Source organism: Nothobranchius furzeri, chromosome 10 (assembly GCF_043380555.1).
Source record: "Nothobranchius furzeri strain GRZ-AD chromosome 10, NfurGRZ-RIMD1, whole genome shotgun sequence".
NCBI lineage: Eukaryota > Metazoa > Chordata > Actinopteri > Cyprinodontiformes > Nothobranchiidae > Nothobranchius > Nothobranchius furzeri.
Genome location: NC_091750.1, coordinates 48,230,545 through 48,250,177, shown reverse-complemented (window position 1 = coordinate 48,250,177; position 19,633 = coordinate 48,230,545). Strand labels below are relative to the sequence as shown.

The window sequence follows — 19,633 nt, the reverse complement described above, 5'->3', positions numbered from 1 at the left end:
ACTGGAAATACCGACGAGCTGCCAGAGTGACAGCGTAGGTCGCGGCTTGTTTTAACACATTCTGCCCCGCCGAGGCACTGAGCCCAAGCACACAGTCATTACCTCCTCACTTGCAGCAGCATCCGTCCCAGGGAACATCACACTCTGGAAAAACACCCTGGAATATTGCCCCATTTTACTTTAGTGTTGCTCAACACATTGTTTCTACTTCCTATTTGAATCCATGCAGCTAAATCCTAGGAAATTAAGGCGATCACAGAAATTCTTTCTATTTGTGTTTGACGTGTTGTAGAGCAGATGTTAAAACAACCTAAGTGAGATGGGGAAAAGCGAGTTCCTTCCTGTTCTTTTCCAAATAAACATGTACTGATGGCAGCAAGCTGCTGAAAGCTCTTCTTACTGATAACAACAGAAACACACAGATACAAGTCATCTTTAGAATAATGAGGTTTTTTGTTGAGAAGTTGAATTTTTTTCCTTTTTAAACACAAAATTCATGAAAAAAATCAAGTTAAAAAACGGCATTGATTAAAACCTTGCTAATTCTATACAGAGTATAAACAATCATGGTGAAAAACCTGTTAAATAAAAGACTGCAGAGGCCTGCGAGTCCAACAGCGTGAAACACACAAAAATACAAACATGTCATTTGCAAAATAAGCACCAAATATTTCCCTAAAATCTGATCTGGAGTGATTCTGCGAGGTGGTAGACTTTAAGATCCACATGCCAGGCATTCATCTTTGTTAGCTAAGGAGCAGACCATTGCTGCCGTGTTGCGCTCTCGGTTCTCCTCCTCGCTCTTGGCCAACTGCATCTCCTTTAACTTCTCCTTGTTCAGCGTGAACTGGATCGGGTTGGCAGCAGGCTTCGTTCTCAGGTAGTACATCCCAGTTTTCAGTCCCTGCAGGGAAAGAAGCAGACTTTAAAACTCTGATGCTGTGTTCCTGTATCTCCTCCTGGAGTCCTGACCCACCAGCCTCCAGCCGTAGAAGTGCATACTGGTGAGTTTGCCGTAGTTTGGCTCAGCGATGTGAATGTTCAGAGACTGGCTCTGGTCTATGTAGGCGCCGCGGTCTGCTGCCATCTTCAGGACGGTTTTCTGAGAGATTTCCCAGACGGTTTTATACAGCTGCTTCAGGTCATCAGGGATTTCTTTGATATCCTGAAGGAGAAGATCTGTCATGTTCATTAATCCTCAAAAAAACAAGTGACGCTGAATGTTTTAACAAGTTTCCACTGCCGGAATTCACCTGGATGGAGCCGTTCTGAGCAATCAGCTGATTCTTCATGTCCTCGTTCCACAGCCCTTGATCTGTGAGGTCCTTCAGCAGGTGAGGATTTACTATCTACATGACAAGTGGAAAGTAAAATCACAACCTTCTTCTTTATCATATAACTTTAGGCACAGAAAACACCAACTGCTGACCTGAAACTCCCCGGAGAGAACCCTGCGAGTGTAGATGTTGCTGGTGTACGCCTCGATGGACTCATTGTTGCCCAGAATCTGAGCGGTGGAGGCTGTGGGCATCGGCGCCATGAGCAGACTGTTCCTCACTCCGTGCCTGAGGAGACACAGGAGGTAAATAAGGGACACACGACACGAATCCACAAATGTATAAAGAGAATACTTGGAAGGACTTACTTGGCAATCTTCTCCTTCAGTAGCTTCCAGTCCCAAAGGTCCGTCGGGGTTTTATCCCACATGTCAAACTGAAGGATCTGGAAAAACAAAAACCCTTGCTCAGGACAAAAATCTCCACGTCCTAATCCCAGGATGGATTTGAGAAGAGCTCACCCCCTTGCTGACCGGAGAGCCAGGGTAGGTTTCATAAGCACCAAATTCTGCAGCCAGCTCACAGCTGGCCTCCAGGGCAGCGTAGTAGATGGTCTCAAAGATCTGGATGTTGAGTAACTGGGCCTCTGGACTTTCAAAAGGGTAGCGCATGAGGATGAAGGCATCGGCCAGGCCCTGCACACCAATTCCTACTGGCCTGTGACGCATGTTCGACCTCTCAGCCTGTAAAGCAACACGAACAAGTCATTTTTAAATTTATTTATAAAAAAAAAAGGTAGCAGGAAGACTGAGAATCAGCACCAAGAAGGGACCATACCTCAGGTACTGGGTAGTAGTTGATGTCAATGATCTTATTTAGGTTCTTGACAATAACTTTGGTGACAGATGCAAGTTTTTTGAAGTCATAGGTCTTCTCTGAGGTGACGTACATGTTGAGGGCAATGGATGCCAGGTTACACACCGCAATCTGGGTCAAAGAAAGAACAAAGACAATCAAAGCATCCGCCATCAGAGCAGAATAATAATGTAGATGGCAGAATATCCCCTGCTTGCTTTACCTCATCCTTGTTTGTGTACTCTACTATCTCAGTGCACAGATTGCTGGATTTAATGGTGCCCAGGTTCTGCTGGTTGCTCTTCCTGTTGCAGGCGTCCTTGTAGAGCATGTACGGCGTTCCGGTTTCTGTCTGCGACTCGATGATAGCGTACCACAGCTGCTGAGCCTTCACCACACGCTTGGTCCTGCCCTCCTTCTCATAACTTAAGACCAATAATCAGAGTGAAAACTTCCAAAAGGCATGGACGATTGAGCTCTTGAATTTAACAAAAGAAAGCGTGATCTTACCGAGTGTAGAGCTCCTCGAACTCCTCACCCCAGCATTCGTCTAACCCCGGACATTCGTTTGGACACATCAGAGACCAGTCCTGCAGAACGCCAAAGCAATGAGCGTCTCTACGCCAAGTTTGGGGACTGCAAGGACACGAGATTTTGTCCAATTATCACCTGATTGCTTTCCACTCGTTTCATAAAGAGGTCTGGGATCCACAGTGCGAAGAACAGATCTCTGGCCCGCTGCTCCTCTTTGCCCGTGTTCTTCTTCAGTTCCAAAAAGTCAAACACGTCTGAATGCCACGGCTCCAGGTACACAGCAAACGCCCCGGGTCTCTAAACCAAGGATTCACACACCATTCATGATGCCGTAGGACATTTCCTACCTTATTACACCTTTTCATGAGTACATTCAGACATAACTCACTTTGTTGCCGCCTTGGTCGACATAACGCGCTGTGTTGTTGTACACTCGCAGCATAGGAACCAGCCCATTAGAAGTGCCATTAGTCTGAAAAAGCAGGAATGTTTTTAAAAGCTCAAAAATAACAACAACAACAAAATCCTCTTTATTAGCTGGACTTTTAGCCTCAACGTGGTGAATTTATGCTCACCCCAGCTATATAACTCCCTGTACCCCTGATGCAGCTGACCGCGATCCCGATGCCTCCTGCTGATTTGGAGATGAGTGCACATTGCCTCAGAGTGTCGTAAATACCGTCTATGCTGTCGTCCTTCATGGACAGCAAGAAACAACTGAAGATTCAAACGGAAACAAGGATTAGGTTTGAGGGGAATAAGAAAAGATGGATATTTGTGTTGTTTTACCTGGACAGCTGAGGCCTGTTGCTGCCCGCGTTGAACAGGGTGGGGGACGCGTGGGTGAACCACTTCTCTGACAGCAAATTGTACGTCTCAATAGCCGCATCGACGTCTCCCTTATGAATCCCCACTGACACTCTCATCAGCATGTGCTGGGGCCTCTCAGCAACTACAAAAAATATTATTTTACTCTCAGAAATGTAAAAACATGAAAGAGTTAAAAGTGGCGGTCTGCAGCCGTAGCAATGCTTCTCAATTATCATAATAAACTCACCTTTGCCATTAATTTTCAGCAAATACGCCCTCTCGAGGGTCTATTAGAACAAAAAACAAAAAGCAAATTAGATGGCCAACTCTTGTGTCTGTGTGAAATGATGGCTGCAAAAAGGAAACGAAATGTTACTTTGAATCCAAAGAAGTTGTAGGTAAAGTCTCTGTCATAAATGATGCAAGAGTTGAGGCGCTGCAGGTAAAGAGAAAAAACGTTAAAACTCAGGAGGAAAAATGCTGAAAAGCTGGTAGAATCAAGCATAACTTACAGATTTGTTTTCAAGGATAACGTCGAGCGTGTCCTTGGAGATCATTGGTGAGTGGCGTTTATTTAAGGGATTGACATAGTTGTACAGATCCTCCATCACATCTGGTGACAGACAGTTTATTCTAATAAAGTGTTGAGTCAGAGGAAAGGGAATTGTCACGGAGGGCATTACAAGGGCTTACCACTGAATACTTTCTTGGTTTCTTTGTGCAGGTTGGACACGGCAATACGTGCTGCCAGGATTGCATAGTCAGGATGTTTAGTGGTGAGGGTGGCGGCCGTCTCTGCAGCCAAGGTGTCCAGTTCCACGGTGGTGACGCCGCTGTACAGACCCTGGATCACCTTCATGGTAATCTCGGCCTGGTCGAACACAGGAAGAGGGAGTAGTCATGGATCAGTGACTTCATGTTTGGGGGTTTATCCTCTTTTGGTGGTTAGAACTTACAGGGTCCACAAAGTCATTGTTGAGTCCATAGCAGAGCTTCTGGATGCGAAATGTGATTTTATCAAAACTAACTGCCTCATGGCGCCCATCTAAGAAATAAAACAAGCAACGAAAAGCAGGTTTTTATTTTATTTTATTTTTTTGTCATTTCTGACCATATCTCTAACTTGTTGACTAACAGGCTGCCCACAATACCAGAGCACATGGTTGATTGGATTCATTCACTAACTGGTGACTGTAAAACCAGTTAGCACCTGTTAAACCAGTTACTGAGTCTAACAAAAGAAAAAAAAACATCTAATTACACTGCAGATGCGTGCCAATAAAATAAAAAACAGACAAAATGTATTTTTTACAATCAATGCTAAATAACCTTAATGCATTTTTAGACACCGAACACGGAAAAATTATCAGGAAATTCTCAAAAACTATTATTTACAATTAAGCCGCCTAAGAAACTTCTAATAAAAATAACAGCTGACTGCATTAAGAATAAAGCAGAGAAAGGCTCTTCAACTCTTTGTTCTGCTTCTGAACGGGAAATGTTTACATGAATTAATCAGAGGATAATTTTTCAACTAATAGTGTAAATACATTTAAGGGGTTGAATCGAGTTTGATTAATTTCGTAGAACAACATATCAATCTAACAGACAACATAAACAATAAATCGAGTTACAGTACCTCGCTTTATCACATGCATGTTGATAATAGTCAGCTGTACTTCTCAAACAGGAGGTGAAACGATGTCCTCACGACAAGAGACTAGAAAACAAGTCTGCTGTAACACAAATGTTATTACAAAGAGAAAACTAAGTACTACTGCACAGGATCTCAAACAAGAGCGCCAACGAACTAAATCATTAGAGCCTGTGTTGTGTCAGCTGCTCAGCCAATCAGAGAGGACTTTGAGGGATACTGAGAACCAATCAGATTAGCGTAAATCCCCTCGTGACTTCAAATTACGTTTCAGGGTAAAATCTGGCGCGAATTTTACATTTTTTGAAATAGCAGCTGGTCTGCTTTGTAGGAGCTTTTTGAGGACGACACGAATGCACCGACATTTATTCAAAATAAAAATATGTTTACATCTCGCATCCCAAGAGCAATAATTATGTTGGGTAATCCTCCATGGGTTCAGGTTGAATAATTGACACAGTAACACCATCCAGAGATTCTTATGACCACATTTATAACTATTTATTGGCTGCCTACAATTGTGAAAAAAGTGCTAATATGTTTATAATATTAAAATAAATAATACAAAAAGAAAAAGAAACAGGCATAAAAATTGAGAGGGCATGTTCCACACTCTTCTCCACATATCCAACTTTAAATTGTTCATAAATTTTTCCAATGATTTTTAAAGCTGCCAGATGGTGTTACAGACACAACCTCTTAGTTTGAGGTTCTGTGCTGCAGATAATGTGTTTTTGTCAAACGTTCTAAATATTCAGTTAAAACGTACTGTTGTACTTTGTGAAATGCCCATCAGTACATTGTGCTTTTGTGATGAAAGTTATACAATTATAATGAAGTGTTATCTCAGAAATCCACTTATAATAAAAAAAGTTCTATAAAATTACTACTGTGTAATTATTTATTTAAATATCCATTTATGAAGTTTGAAAGTTTTGCAAAGCGGCTTTATTGTATTATTTATTAAAATTACTGAACAAAAAAATAAATAAATCAAAAGAGTTGAACTTTTATTGTGAAACTTTTTTCAACAGCACAGCACCGGAAGTTACCCCCTTAAGCTTAAGCTAATGCTAATGGCCCAGGAAACGATAAAATAGCACTCCGAAGATGGCTGGAGTGTTTGAGGTGGAGGTTGACGGCGTGGAGCATGACCATGGACTGGAGCACCAAAATGAGGCGAACCAGGTCAGGATAATGTGCCACATCGAAAGTGACAAATAAAACAAACGAGAGCGGGTTAAGCTGGGAGGTCCAAGCTAGCTGCTGCTCGCGGATTTAGCCCACCACAAGCACCAACATGCCGGTAAATTTAGCAGCTACTAGACGTTGGTGCTAGGGGGAAGTATATTTCTGGCTAACATAAAAACATCGTTTCAGGTATTAGAGGAAGTAAAGAAAACTCCTCAAAATACAAAACATCGCTAATGTTCCATGCACCGGCTTCTCGTTAAAGTTACTCAGCTGTTTATTTTCCTCACAGAACTGTTAAATAATGTTTTGCGTCTACATCTAAGTTCAATTCTACTTTTAAGAAACGACTTCACATGTAATCTATTAATTTTAGGAAAAGCTGATGTGGCTGATGGAGGTCAAAGGTCGAATAATGTCAAGTCATAGGAAGTAATCGTAGCACTTCCTGTAGAATTTTAAGGTTCTAGTTCTGCTTGCGTCTAAATGCAAACGTGATTTGGTTTCAGACTTCAAGGCACAAGGTCTCATTAGACTGGACTTTAAATATCCCAATCTGTCATCAAGTCAGGTGGATAAATGTAGTGAAATATTTACCAAGCTGAAGAGGCGGTGCTTATTAATAACTTGAAATGCTTTAAAATTATCACTGATGCTTTTATTTTCTACAAGCACACGTCAGCAGTAGTCATGTATTGTTGTTTGTCAAAATATTGTACGCTGTTTATAAATGTGATTTTTATTATTTGATGGGTGGGAGTGGGAACCCTTATACAAATACCTTCTAGTGTTTGAAATAGCTGACCTTATTTGTCAGTGTAATATGAGAAGCTCACAAACAACAAGACTGTTGTCTTTTTACTTAATCCAGAGTAGCTGAACAAGCTCAGCAATTTGGGAGGAGAACAATTACTCATCACACTTGCTCAATTTTATTTATGATAATTGATGATCCTGAGTGTTGTTTTAGGGGTTTATTTAATCAGTTGCGTTGGTATATCACTTGTACTTTTAAAGTTATTTTTTACTTAAAGTTGTTCATTCCACCCAAAAGTGTCTGTGTTTCCAGGAAAATTTGTTGTGTCTTGACCTCCTCAAAACAAACTGCTTTCTATTAAGTGTTGAGTTTCACTTCTCAGTTTCATTGTCATTATTTAAAATTGAATATGTAATTATTCTGGTCTGTAGCACCTCACATCTGAGTTTTCAGCACCTTTTCTATATTTTTACCAACTGTGAGTCTAAACTGTAATAAAATAACTAAGTACTGCTAAGTTTACACCTTTGAGACAGAGAAATGTTGGCTTTTTATGTTTCAGATGCTACATGTTAGCATTCTGTTTAGCAAGATGAGGGCAGAGCCGCCCAAGTCTCTGTGACTGGAGCAAAGCCAGGCAGGACTGTCTCTAGAGAGTTGGTCTCGGTCCTGGGCCGGTGCTGTCTCTGCTCTGCTGGAGAGACTCATGAGAGAGCTGCCTCTCTGCCTAGGGACTGTCTGAGAAAAGCTACAAGGCAAAACCACACCAAGTAGCTTTACCTTTTCTTACCTGTCCCATCCTGTTGTGTAGCTCCATGGTTTCCATGTTATTAGTCACTCAAGGTGTGCTCAAACATTTAAGAAGTCAGCATGTCCACTTGTCTTACAGAGCAGAAATCAGAAGCTACATCAGTGGCTTCTTTTGCTCACATTTTTTGAAAGTCTGGATAAAAAAAAAAGAAATCCTATAGAGTTTTTAAATGTATATTTTTAATAAAACTGACTTTTTATGCAAATGATGACAAACATTAAAAAAAAACTTCACATCCATGACAGGTGTTATTAATTCCCACTGCTTTTAGTACCCTAGGGTGTCTTGAATTCACAGTATAGGAAATTATAAGTAGGAATCCAGCTTTTGAAAAGCTGATAATGAATAAAATCTGAAGATTGGCCTATGCCACTATGGTCTAACGCCATTTTGACAACGTCTATATTAGATATTTGGGGGGGGGAAAAATGTGTGGGTTGTTTATGTTCGTGTTCCTGTAAGTTTTAGTGCTATGAACTGGAAAGGGTAGAGTCACGAGACTCAACATTAGTTATGTCTGACTTGTTTTAGAAGCATCTAAAGGACTGGAAGCCATTACCGTTACAGATTATCAGCATCAGGATAAAATCTTATTAGTTTCTGAAAAAGTTGCGCTTTTTGTCTTAAAATAAAAACTTGAATAAATGCATTTTTAGATTAACACAAATAAAACTTTGGATTGTTTAGCCAGCTGACATTTTGTTTTGTTCAGCTGTTCAGGTAGCAGTTGTCAAAATAAACTTTGTGTTTTTTTCCTTCAGTTTGATGTGTCTAAGCTTTCACCAGAAGAGAAATGGAGGTTAGTGTCTGCACCACAGTGACTCGATGTCAAACAACAAACGACGTTTATTCATCTATTTACTACTTTTGCTGCTATATGTTGAACTTATATGTGTTCTGCATAATGTGGCTCCTTGCTGTATAACATAGATAATGTACATATTTTTCACCAGAGTGGAGCATGCAAGGATGCACGCCAAACACAAAGGCCATGAAGCCATGCACGCAGAGATGGTTCTGATCCTCATCGTCACCCTGGTCGTCGCCCAGCTTGTTCTTGTTCAGTGGAAACAACGACATCCAAAGTCTTACAACGTAAAGTCCTAAACACACAAGCTCTGAGTGCAAACTTGGATAAGATGATGATGAGTATAAATTTTGATTGCTTATCCACATTTTTTGTGTTTTTAGCTGGTGACTCTGTTCCAGATGTGGGTAGTTCCTCTCTACTTTACTACCAAACTTCACTGGTGGAGGTTCCTGACCACATGGTTTATCTTCTCTGTCATCACAGCGTACATCTCCTTCCGCGCCACTCGCAAACCTCTTGCGTGCACCACTCCGAGGTAGACCTTTGCTTAAACCTTTCCAGATCCACAATCTACATGAGAGAAAATGACATAATGCTTCCCAGCAGAATAGATTATCGTCACAAAGCATTCTCTTTTCTGTGTGTGGTATTGATTTTGTGACTCAACTGTGTTAAAATAATGTGGGATGTGTTTTTTTACTTTGTGTTGAGAAAACTTGTCCCTAATGTAAAGCCTTTTTATTTAATTGAGACATATCTTTTGCTTTTTATTTATAGGTTGGTGTACAAGTGGTTCCTCCTCCTGTACAAGATCAGCTATGCTACTGGAATAGTTGGCTACACTGTTGTCATGTTTACACTTTTTGGTATTAACCTGATATTCAGGTATGCTGTTGCCATAACAAAAGTATTCTCACATTTTCAATGATTGTTAAACTGCTGAAGAAAAAGTCTTTTGTATTTTCATACAAACAGGAAAAGTCTAATTTCCCTTTTCCGGTTCTTTGCTTGCCACTAGATGGTGCTGATTGCACATTTTTGTAATCACTGCTTCAAAAACACATTACAGTTTTCTCGATTGCTTAAACAATATAACCAACCTTTTGAACTCTTCATCTTCCTCCGCTTATCCGGGTCCGGGTCGCGGGGGCAGCATCCCAACTAGGGAGCTCCAGGCCGTCCTCTCCCCGGCCTTGTCCACCAGCTCCTCCGGCAGGACCCCAAGGCGTTCCCGGACCAGATTGGAGATGTAACCTCTCCACCGTGTCCTGGGTCGACCCGGGGGCCTTCTGCCGGCAGGACATGCCCGAAACACCTCCCCGGGGAGGCGTCCAGGAGGCATCCTGACCAGATGCCCAAACCACCTCAACTGGCTCCTTTCGATCCGGAGGAGCAGCGGTTCTACTCCGAGTCCCTCCCGAATGTCCGAGCTCCTCACCCTATCTCTAAGGCTGAGCCCGGCCACCCTACGGAGGAAACTCATTTTGGCCGCTTGTATCCGCGATCTCGTTCTTTCGGTCATTACCCAAAGCTCATGACCATAGGTGAGGATTGGGACGTAGATCGACCGGTAGATCGAGAGCCTGGCTTTCTGGCTCAGCTCCCTCTTCCCCACGACAGATCGGCTCAGCGTCCGCATCACTGCAGACGCCGAACCAATCCGCCTGTCGATCTCCCGATCCCTCCTACCCTCACTCGTGAACAAGACCCCGAGATACTTAAACTCCTCCACTTGAGGTAGGACCTCTCCCCCGACCCGGAGGTGGCAAGCCACCCTTTTCCGGTCGAGAACCATGGTCTCAGATTTGGAGGTGCTGATCCTCATCCCAGCCGCTTCACATTCGGCCGCGAACCTACCCAGCAAGAGCTGAAGGTCAGAGTTGGGTGAAGCTAGGAGGACCACATCATCCGCAAAAAGCAGAGACGAGATTCTCCTGCCACCAAACTCGACACACTCCACACCACGGCTGCGTCTAGAAATTCTGTCCATAAAAGTGATGAACAGAACCGGTGACAAAGGGCAGCCCTGGCGGAGTCCAACCCTCACTGGGAACAGGTCCGACTTACTACCGGCTATGCGGACCAAACTCACGCTCCTCTGGTAAAGGGACTGAATGGCCCTTAACAGAAAGCCACCCACCCCATACTCCTGGAGCGTCCCCCACAGGGTGCCCCTGGGGACACGGTCATAAGCCTTCTCCAAATCCACAAAGCACATGTGGATTGGTTGGGCAAACTCCCATGCCCCCTCCATCACCCTTGCAAGGGTATAGAGCTGGTCCACAGTTCCACGGCCAGGACGAAAACCACATTGCTCCTCCTCTATCTGAGATTCAACTATCGATCGGACCCTCCTCTCCAGTACCTTGGAGTAGACCTTTCCAGGGAGGCTGAGGAGTGTGATCCCCCTATAGTTGGAACACACCCTCAGGTCACCCTTCTTAAAGATGGGGACCACCACCCCGGTCTGCCACTCCCTAGGAACTGCCCCCGATGACCACGCAATGTTGTAGAGACGTGTCAACCATGACAGCCCTACAACATCCATAGCCTTGAGATACCCAGGACGAACCTCATCCGCCCCCGGGGCTCCGCCGCTGTGTAGTTGTTTGACTACCTCAGCAACTTCTGCCCCCGAGATCGGACAGTCCATCCCCAGGCCTCCCAGCTCTGGTTCCTCCTCGGAATGCGCATTGGTGGGATTGAGGAGCTCCTCAAAGTATTCCTTCCACCGTCCGACTATAGCCTCAGTTGACGTCAGCAGCTCCCCATCCTCACTGTAAACAGTGTGAGCGAGTTGCTGCCTTCCTCTCCTGAGGCGCCGGACAGTTTGCCAGAACCTCTTTGGAGCCGATCGATAGTCTTTCTCCATGGCCTCACCAAACTCCTCCCACGCCCGAGATTTTGCCTCAGCAACTGCCACTGCTGCACTCCGCTTGGCTATCCGGTACCTGTCTGCTGCCTCCGGAGACCCACAGACCAGCCACTCCCTGTAGGCCTCCTTCTTCAGCCTGACGGCTCCCCGAACCTCTGGTGTCCACCAGCGGGTACGGGGGTTGCCACCACGACTGGCACCGGCCACCTTACGACCACAGCTAGCAACAGCCGCCTCGACAATCGCAGAGTGGAACAAGGCCCACTCGGACTCAATGTCCCCCACTGCTCTCGGGACGTGGTCAAAGCTCTGCCGGAGGTGGGAGTTGAAGACCGTCTTGACAGGTTCTTCTGCCAGGCGTTCCCAGCAGACCCTCACTATGCGTTTGGGTCTGCCAGGTCTACGCGGCATGTTCCCTTGCCATCTGATCCAACTCACCACCAGGTGGTGATCAGTTGACAGCTCCGCCCCTCTCTTCACTCGGGTGTCCAAAACATACGGCCGCAGGTCAGATGATACGACTACAAAATCTATCATCGACCTGTGACCTAGGCTGCCCTGGTACCAAGTGTACCGGTGGGCATCCTTATGTTCGAACATGGTGTTCGTTATGGCCAAACTGCGGCTTGCACAGAAGTCCAATAACAAAACACCGCTCGAGTTCAGATTAGGTGGGCCGTTCCTCCCAATCACACCCCTCCAGGTCAAGCTGTCATTGCCCACGTGAGCATTGAAGTCCCCCAGCAGGACAATGGAGTCCCCTGATGGAGCACTATCTAGCACTCGTCCCAGGGACTCCAAAAAGGGTGGGTACTCTGAACTGATATTTGGCCCATAAGCACAAACAACAGTCAGGACCCGTTCCCCGACCCGAAGGCGCAAGGAAGCTACCCTCTTGTCCCCCGGGGTAAACCCCAACACACAGGCAGAGAGTCTCGGGGCTAACAAAAAGCCAACCCCAGCCCTCCGCCTCTCACCCGGAGCAACTCCAGCAAAGTAGAGTGTCCAACCCCTCTCCAGGTCTCGGGTTCCAGAGCCAATGCAATGTGTCGAGGTGAGTCCGACTATATCTAGCCGGTACCGCTCAACCTCTGCCACAAGCTCCGGCTCCTTCCCCGCCAGCGAGGTGACGTTCCATGTCCCAAAAACTAGTTTTCTTGTCCGGGGATTGGACCGCCAAGGCTCCCGCCTTGGTCTGCCACCCGATTCGCATTGCACCGGACCCTTCATGTTCCTCCTGCGGGTGGTGGGTCCACAGTTGGACGAGCCCATGTATCCGGTTCGGGCTGGGCCCGGCCGGGCCCCATGGGCGAAAGCCCGGCCACCAGGCGCTCGCTCACGGGCCCCAACCCCAGGCCTGGCTCCAGGGTGGGACCCCGGTAACCCTCCGGGCCGGGTACTCCGACTCTTCGTTTTAACCGCCATGAAAGATCCTTCGAACCGTTCTTTGTCTCACCCTTCACCTAAGACCAATTTGTCATGGGAGACCCTACCAGGGGCACTAAGTGCCCCAGACAACATAGCTCCTAGGATCATTAGGGCACTCAAACTCCTCCACCACGATAAGGTGACGGTTCAAGGAGGAGTGAACTCAAATTCCAAAACCGTAATGCCATTTTTCACTATTCCCTGCTTTAACACATGAGTCAGATTTAGTTAACTGTTTCTACAAAACTCTACACACAAATCCCTACATTTTTCAGTGCTGACATCATGTGGTCATTTAGAAAGCACTATAGTCAGGAATGTTAACTGAAGTCAGCACAGCTTGAGCTAAATTAGCACACAATTAACCACCTGGATACACTAGACGTAACACACACCGATCAGACACTTTGATGGATGGATAAAAAGGCCGAAGTTGGCTCGTGCGGGTTTGAAACAATGGATCCAAAGAGATGCAAAGGAAGAGGTGGAGGAGAAGGATGTTTAGGACACCATAGTGGAGGAGTTGCAGAAGGAGGAGGTGGTGCAAGAGGAGAAGGAGGAGGAGTAGGAGGAGAAGTAGGTCTGGGATGCCAGGGTAGAGGAGGAGGTGGAGGGGAACAGCCGGGGCAAGGAGACAAGTGGTCTCGGATGAAATTCTAGCCACATTAGTTGACCGTGTCCTTGTCCATGGAATGACTATGAGGGAGGCATGGCAACAAGTCCAGCCTCATTGTTGCTTCCAACATCAGACCCCCCCCTCCCTCCCAGCGAGGGCCGCTAGCCTGTGATGTGGATGAGGCTCTCGGGTCTGACCCAGACCAAAGACAAGATGCTGGGGCAGAGTAATGTTTGTGGTGTGTGTTGTACTGTATGGTACATGAATATAAATGCACCGGTGTATATTCGTTGGTTGCATCTCTGGTGTTCATCATGTGAAAAGGTTTTTGTGGGGAAGAACCACGAGCAGCATAACTTGCCAGTTTTACATATATTGTTTTGATTTTATTGCACCTGTGTGTGTGTGTGTGTGTGTGTGTGTGTGTGTGTGTGTGTGTGTGTGTGTGTGTGTGTGTGTGTGTGTGTGTGTGTGTGTGTGTGTGTGTGTGTGTGTGTGTGTGTGTGTGTGTGTGTGTGTGTGTGTGTGTGTGTGTGTGTGTGTGTGTGTGTGTGTGTGTGTGTGTGTGTGTGTGTGTGTGTGTGTGTGTGTGTGTGTGTGTGTGTGTGTGGTCTGTGGGCAAAGTTTGGTTTTTCAGCAAGAGTGAACAGTTGTGAGTGTAAAGCTTAATTTTGACCTAAAAATACAATGTTTGGGAAACTGGGTGAGACGTTATGGATTTGTGTTTACTGTTGTGAGAATACGAGGCAAGGTTACCAAAAATGTTTAAGCAATTGAGAAAAACTGTAATATGTTTCACTGCTCCTTCTAGTTCATTTGAGAAAGAGAAGCAAACAAACCCTAACATCTCACAAATAGTTTAAAATATGTTCTTGTCACATAACTAGAAAATAAAACCAGAATAATGTTTACATGCGTGGCAGCTGTTTACAAATGGAGAGGGGAGTTATGGCTTTTGTTTTCATTTCTTCTGCAGATAAATGAGACATTTTCTAATTTTAACTAAATCTAAAACGAGTCTGGTTTACAATTCTAATGAGCATCACTTCCACTAATAAGCATCCTCCACATGTCAGCCATCTTTGTTTGACAACAGCCCAGTGTCGGGAGCACGGATGGAAAAGGGAGTTTAGTCACTGCTGTTAGAGTGAAGAAACAGAAGTTTGTTAAATATCAACATGGATTCAGTTATTTTCGTTTGCTTTTTAAAGGCGGTACTGCGACTCATCTTCAGCTCCTCTACAGATACAGTTAAATTCAGGTCACAAGTAGATGTTTCAGATTCTAGATTAAATTAAAAACGACCTTTTTGTGTTCTCCTTTTCATAAAAAGAATGAAAATGAGCATTTTATCATTTGTTTGCCCTTTAATGCCTCCGCAGCATTAGTCATGGCTATAACCTTAGGTGTTTTGTTATATTTTTGGTCCAGGATAAAGCCGGAGGATGCCATGGACTTTGGTGTTTCACTGCTTTTCTATGGGCTGTATTATGGTGTCCTTGGAAGGGATTTTGCTGAGATGTGTGCAGACTTCATGGCTTCAACTGTTGGAGTAAGTGCACATTACCAGATATTTCTGCTCCTTTATTTGGAAGCAAATTTAAACTTTCCTGTTTGTTTCAGTATTACAGTGCGTCTGGGATGCCAACCAAACACCTCTCAGACAATATCTGTGCCGTGTGCGGCCAGCCTATCCTGGTCGATGTCAGTGAGGAAGGGATCATCGAGAACACGTACAGATTATCCTGCAACCACGTGTATCCTTTCATCTCACGTACACAGATTCTACTTTACATCCGTCTTTGTGGTGAAAGAGAAGTACCTTAAAGGCTGTTCGCATCACAAGTTTGTATCGTGAAGTTAATCATTGAATCCATTTAAAAAGAGGAAATGGAAAAGGTTAACCTGACCTGTTTATGCTAATCTGAAAACGAGTCTATTTGACTTCCCTGGTGATGATTCTAATCTGGTGTGTGTTTGGTGTATCATAACGAAGCTTCACATGGACCTGTTCACATTTAGTGGTAACTGGGTAACACATTCACGTGGAGACGGCACAGAGTACGTGTTCACACACACACCCACGCACATGTAAATGCAGAAAAGTCAGGTGGTCTGAAAACGGGACATTCTGCTCACATTTCTGCAAAGTCACGGTTATGCTCAGTGACATGAGTTATCAGACGTTTCTAGATGTTGGATCTACCGGTGTCCCATTTAGTTTCTCATCCTGTTATCCGAACCACGTTTCCTCACTAGGGTCACGGGGAGCTGGTGTTCATCTCCGGCAGTCATCGGATGTTAGGATGGAGCAGCCTGGACAGGACTCCAGTCCCTCACAGGGACAAGCAACCTTTCACACACTCGTGCACACCAAGGCACAATTCAGAGTCTAATCAACATAACATGCATGTTTTTGTTGTGCTGCCATGAGATTAATTCTGATCTTTAAGTAATCTGATCTCTTAAAGTAGCTGAGATGGTGCTCATCTTGAGGTATTTTCTTTGAACATCGTTGTATTGCGTCGGACATTGATGATAAAATAGTGGCTTTATGAAGTCATTGTGTTTAGAAGGCTTGAACAGAAAGCCCAGTTTTTTAGACTAGACCAAGTGCTGGCTGTAACCTTTACCTCTGAGCAGCAAGGGGAATTTAACCATCCCCATACCTTGAAAACAAAAGTAAAACAAAATCAGGTGCCTCATTGCTGAAGCTTTCACACCTGCGTTAATCAATCTATTACATCTTCTATTAGTGGAGGAGAATGCTGCCTACCTCGTACCTGCACATCATCATCTGCATATCACTCTACCTTTATCCATGGTGCTGTCAGAGCATTTTTGAAATACCAATTCCCCATTGATAGGACCGACACTTATATAATCCTCCGTTTTCACTCCTTGACTCTGCAACGCATCTTACCCTTCCTGCTACAACAGAAGCACATACACAGAAACAGTAGTGTTATAGATTAACATACCATAATTTCGGACTATAGAGCGCACCTCAGTATAAGTCGCACCTACTAAGTTTGAAAACACAAACAAACATGGAACTGTACTTATACAAGCCGCACCGGGCTAAAAGCCACAGATATCTACCGGATATCTACTGAATTGAAAACGTAGTTTAACTGAACGTAACTGAACTGATCAGTATTAAACAAAACTGAAAAGTTATTGATTAGATTATTCATCGTCCTCCTGCGCATTGAATCCACTGAAGTCATCATCTTCAGTGTCGGAGTTGAACAGCCTCAGAAGAGCTTCGTCACATACCTTTTCTGTGTCGCTGTCCGTGTTGCTGTCATCATCCCCGGGTGAAGCTGGCTTGAATGAGTTCGTCCCGCTGCCATCTCCAGCGCCGAACCATGAATTCATTCATGCCAAGCTTACGTGCGGCAGCACTGTTTCCCTCCTTTACTGCCAGATCGATGGCCTTCAACTTAAACGCGGCAACATGTGAACTCATACGTGTAGTTACCATGATGAGGGGGTATGGATTTGAAAAAAATTCTTCGTCATGCCGGCTGCTTGCATGTGCTAAATTAAAATGAGCACTTTCTTCGATTTCAACTTTTGTCTTCCACCTGTTTCACTTTCTGCTAAAGCGCCCCCTGGCAGGTGAAGGAAAATCTTCAGTAAAGCCGCACCTCATTATAAGCCGCATGGTTCAAAGCGTGGGGAAAAAGTAGCAGCTTATAGTCCGGAAAATACGGTAATAAAAAATGCACTAATTATGGCTGTAATTCGTCACTAATAGTGTGATAATTCCAACTCCCCGAGTTTTTTATCTGTGGGAGGAAACTGCAGCACCATGTGTGGGGAAACATGCCAACTTCATGTGAAAAAGCTGCATCCAGGATTTGAACCTGCAACCATCTCACTGTGAAGCAACAGTTCTACCAGCTGTCCCACCATGCTGCTCCTGTTATGTAGCGTACAATTAAATCCACGTTTTACAAAGCTGCTGTGTTGTAGTTTCTGCTTGTGTTACTTTGAGCCTTAACTTCACTCAGGTTCCACGAGTTCTGCATAAGAGGATGGTGCATCGTTGGAAAGAAGCAGATGTGCCCTTATTGCAAAGAGAAGGTGGATCTGAAGAGGATGTTCAGTAATCCGTATCCTTTTTTTTCTTCATTCTTAATTGAGCTTTGAACTTCCATCCATCCTTTTTCCTTCGTTTATGTGGGTTTGGGTAGCTGGGGCAGTAGCCTGAGCTGAGGGCCAGACTTCCCTCTCCTCAGCTCTTTGGGTCAGGACCTCCTGGGGAATCTTAAGGGTTCCCAGGCCAGCTGGCAAACAGTTTTATAAAGAGAGCATGCACACATTATTTCAATGCATTTGCTGTAGTCTCTAGTATAAATGAATGCTTTTTGAGTTCTGTGTAAGAAAAAACAAAACAAAAAAACTTGTTTTTTGGAAGAAGTAAGCCAGAGGAGTGGGGGCAGGAAACACCAGGATTTGGAGTTTTACTTATTATTCATGATATCTTGCTTCTGATTGGATAATGGCAATGCGACTGCCTCCAATTGCTCTGCAGCATTGATGTTTTACCTCCACAAATAACACAAGCGTGGTGCTAATGCTAACAGCTAATTTCTACGAGCTGGAGAAGTGCTTTACTCTCTCCTGGCTGCAAAAACCAACACAACCTTCCTTGGTTGAGCGCCACGGTGTGTAAGTCCATGGATGCTAGTTTAGTGTGACACACGTCTGCGTGTCATTCTGACCCGAGCGTTTGTTTTTCTCTCTTCTTTTGGCGGCTAATGATGGGCGCTTAGGTAGATTAGCTGCTTTCACGTTCAGTCTGCATGTGACACTGTCATGGATCATATTTCAAAAAGAACAAGTAAACTGTTTCTCAGTGAACCTCACCTTTACTAAAACATACAAATGATTCCCTTTTGTTTTCAGCAGTCACACTAAATAACGCATCTCCTATATTTACAGAGGCTATCGTACTGTTTATAAAGGAGGAAAATGTTTCAAAAGTGCCTTTAAGCCTTTTTCTCATTTGAGGATGTTGACAGATTAACCAAATGTCAAAACGGTGCTAAATCATGAGAGAATGACAGTGAGACTGATAAACAAATCCTAAATGAAATACCATAAAAATGAGGCATCAGATGTTTACAGAAGAGTTCCTGTTCCTTTTTATGGATTAGTGAGACATTTCAGTTACATGTGACAACTGAGACTAAAAGGGAATTTTACATGATGAAGCTTTTTCTTAACCTTCAGTTTCTGCCTTTTAGCTCTTGTGTTCAGTTCTTTGTTTTCCTGAAGTGTTTTTCTCAGCTGGGAAAGACCACACGTGATGTACGGGCAACTTTTAGACTGGCTTCGATACTTGGTGGCCTGGCAGCCCGTTATTATCGGGTTTGTCCAAGGTATCAACTACACCCTCGGTCTGGAGTGACCTGCAGCCTCCTGAACTGGACAGAGGTGCCAGACCAAGAAGATATACACTGGCTCAAGGGACTGTGGGCCTAACAAACTAAAACACCAACACAAGTGTCTATACTTTTTGTACATATTTATAGGCACATATCTGTATTTCTGTTTTATTTGGATTTAATTAGTTTATTCTGATTTTGGATGTCTATGTCAGTTTCCCAGGCTTTTTCTCAAACGGCGCCACCTCAGTGGCTGGTTTGTGCATCTTATGGATAGTAAAGTGGTTATCAAAATCATTAGAGGTGCTTTTTACTTGTTTATATTTTAAGTTTCTGTCAAAACCCAAAAGTGTCATGCTGGATTTGGTCATATCCGTGACTGGGAGTTATCACTTGAGTCATATATTTCAAATGGAAACTAGCATAAATCATTGCTTCCTCAAACATGTTACCTCTAAGACATTTTCTGCAGTCATGTAGCAACAACTCTGATCTCAGCATCACACAAGAACCATAACCTTTAACAGCCATGACCGTAAGCTGTGTAATCACCAGGGAAACCCGGCAGTTCATCCTTAACCAGAGTACACACCACACATTTTTATGACAGAACAT

General features: G+C 44.3%; 2 protein-coding genes across 2 annotated transcripts; one reads left to right on the top strand and one right to left on the bottom strand.

Moving 5' to 3' along the window:
• Window positions 1-434: 434 nt before the first annotated feature.
• LOC107386517 (ribonucleoside-diphosphate reductase large subunit) lies at window positions 435-5,316 on the bottom strand. The gene is made up of 19 exons (XM_015960954.3): window positions 5,116-5,316; window positions 4,433-4,521; window positions 4,170-4,347; window positions 3,989-4,089; window positions 3,853-3,912; window positions 3,724-3,763; window positions 3,456-3,618; window positions 3,242-3,383; window positions 3,055-3,138; window positions 2,802-2,963; window positions 2,643-2,722; window positions 2,356-2,557; window positions 2,115-2,264; window positions 1,799-2,020; window positions 1,646-1,722; window positions 1,430-1,565; window positions 1,254-1,349; window positions 977-1,165; window positions 435-904 (listed from the first exon to the last, which is right to left on the bottom strand). The coding sequence occupies exons 1-19, from the start codon at window positions 5,132-5,134 to the stop codon at window positions 716-718; spliced, it is 2,379 nt and encodes a 792-aa protein (XP_015816440.1). The 5' UTR covers window positions 5,135-5,316; the 3' UTR covers window positions 435-715.
• An 839-nt stretch (window positions 5,317-6,155) lies between these two features.
• Window positions 6,156-19,315, top strand: rnf121 (ring finger protein 121). The gene is made up of 9 exons (XM_015960951.3): window positions 6,156-6,318; window positions 8,651-8,688; window positions 8,843-8,984; window positions 9,081-9,235; window positions 9,478-9,585; window positions 15,051-15,171; window positions 15,243-15,376; window positions 17,639-17,740; window positions 18,921-19,315. The coding sequence occupies exons 1-9, from the start codon at window positions 6,241-6,243 to the stop codon at window positions 19,039-19,041; spliced, it is 999 nt and encodes a 332-aa protein (XP_015816437.1). The 5' UTR covers window positions 6,156-6,240; the 3' UTR covers window positions 19,042-19,315.
• The last annotated feature ends 318 nt before the right edge of the window (window positions 19,316-19,633 follow it).

Bases quoted from the DNA above. Each gene is read 5' to 3' on its own strand.
- rnf121 (XM_015960951.3), top strand. From the start codon at position 6,241: ATGGCTGGAGTGTTTGAGGTGGAGGTTGACGGCGTGGAGCATGACCAT. The intron at 8,689-8,842 runs GTTAGTGTCTGC...ATTTTTCACCAG, and splicing joins TCACCAGAAGAGAAATGGAG to AGTGGAGCATGCAAGGATGC. The intron at 15,377-17,638 runs GTATCCTTTCAT...AACTTCACTCAG, and splicing joins AGATTATCCTGCAACCACGT to GTTCCACGAGTTCTGCATAA.
- LOC107386517 (XM_015960954.3), bottom strand. The intron at 3,384-3,455 runs GTAAAACAACAC...TTGAATCTTCAG, and splicing joins AACAGGCCTCAGCTGTCCAG to TTGTTTCTTGCTGTCCATGA. The intron at 905-976 runs GTGGGTCAGGAC...CTTTCCCTGCAG, and splicing joins ACTTCTACGGCTGGAGGCTG to GGACTGAAAACTGGGATGTA.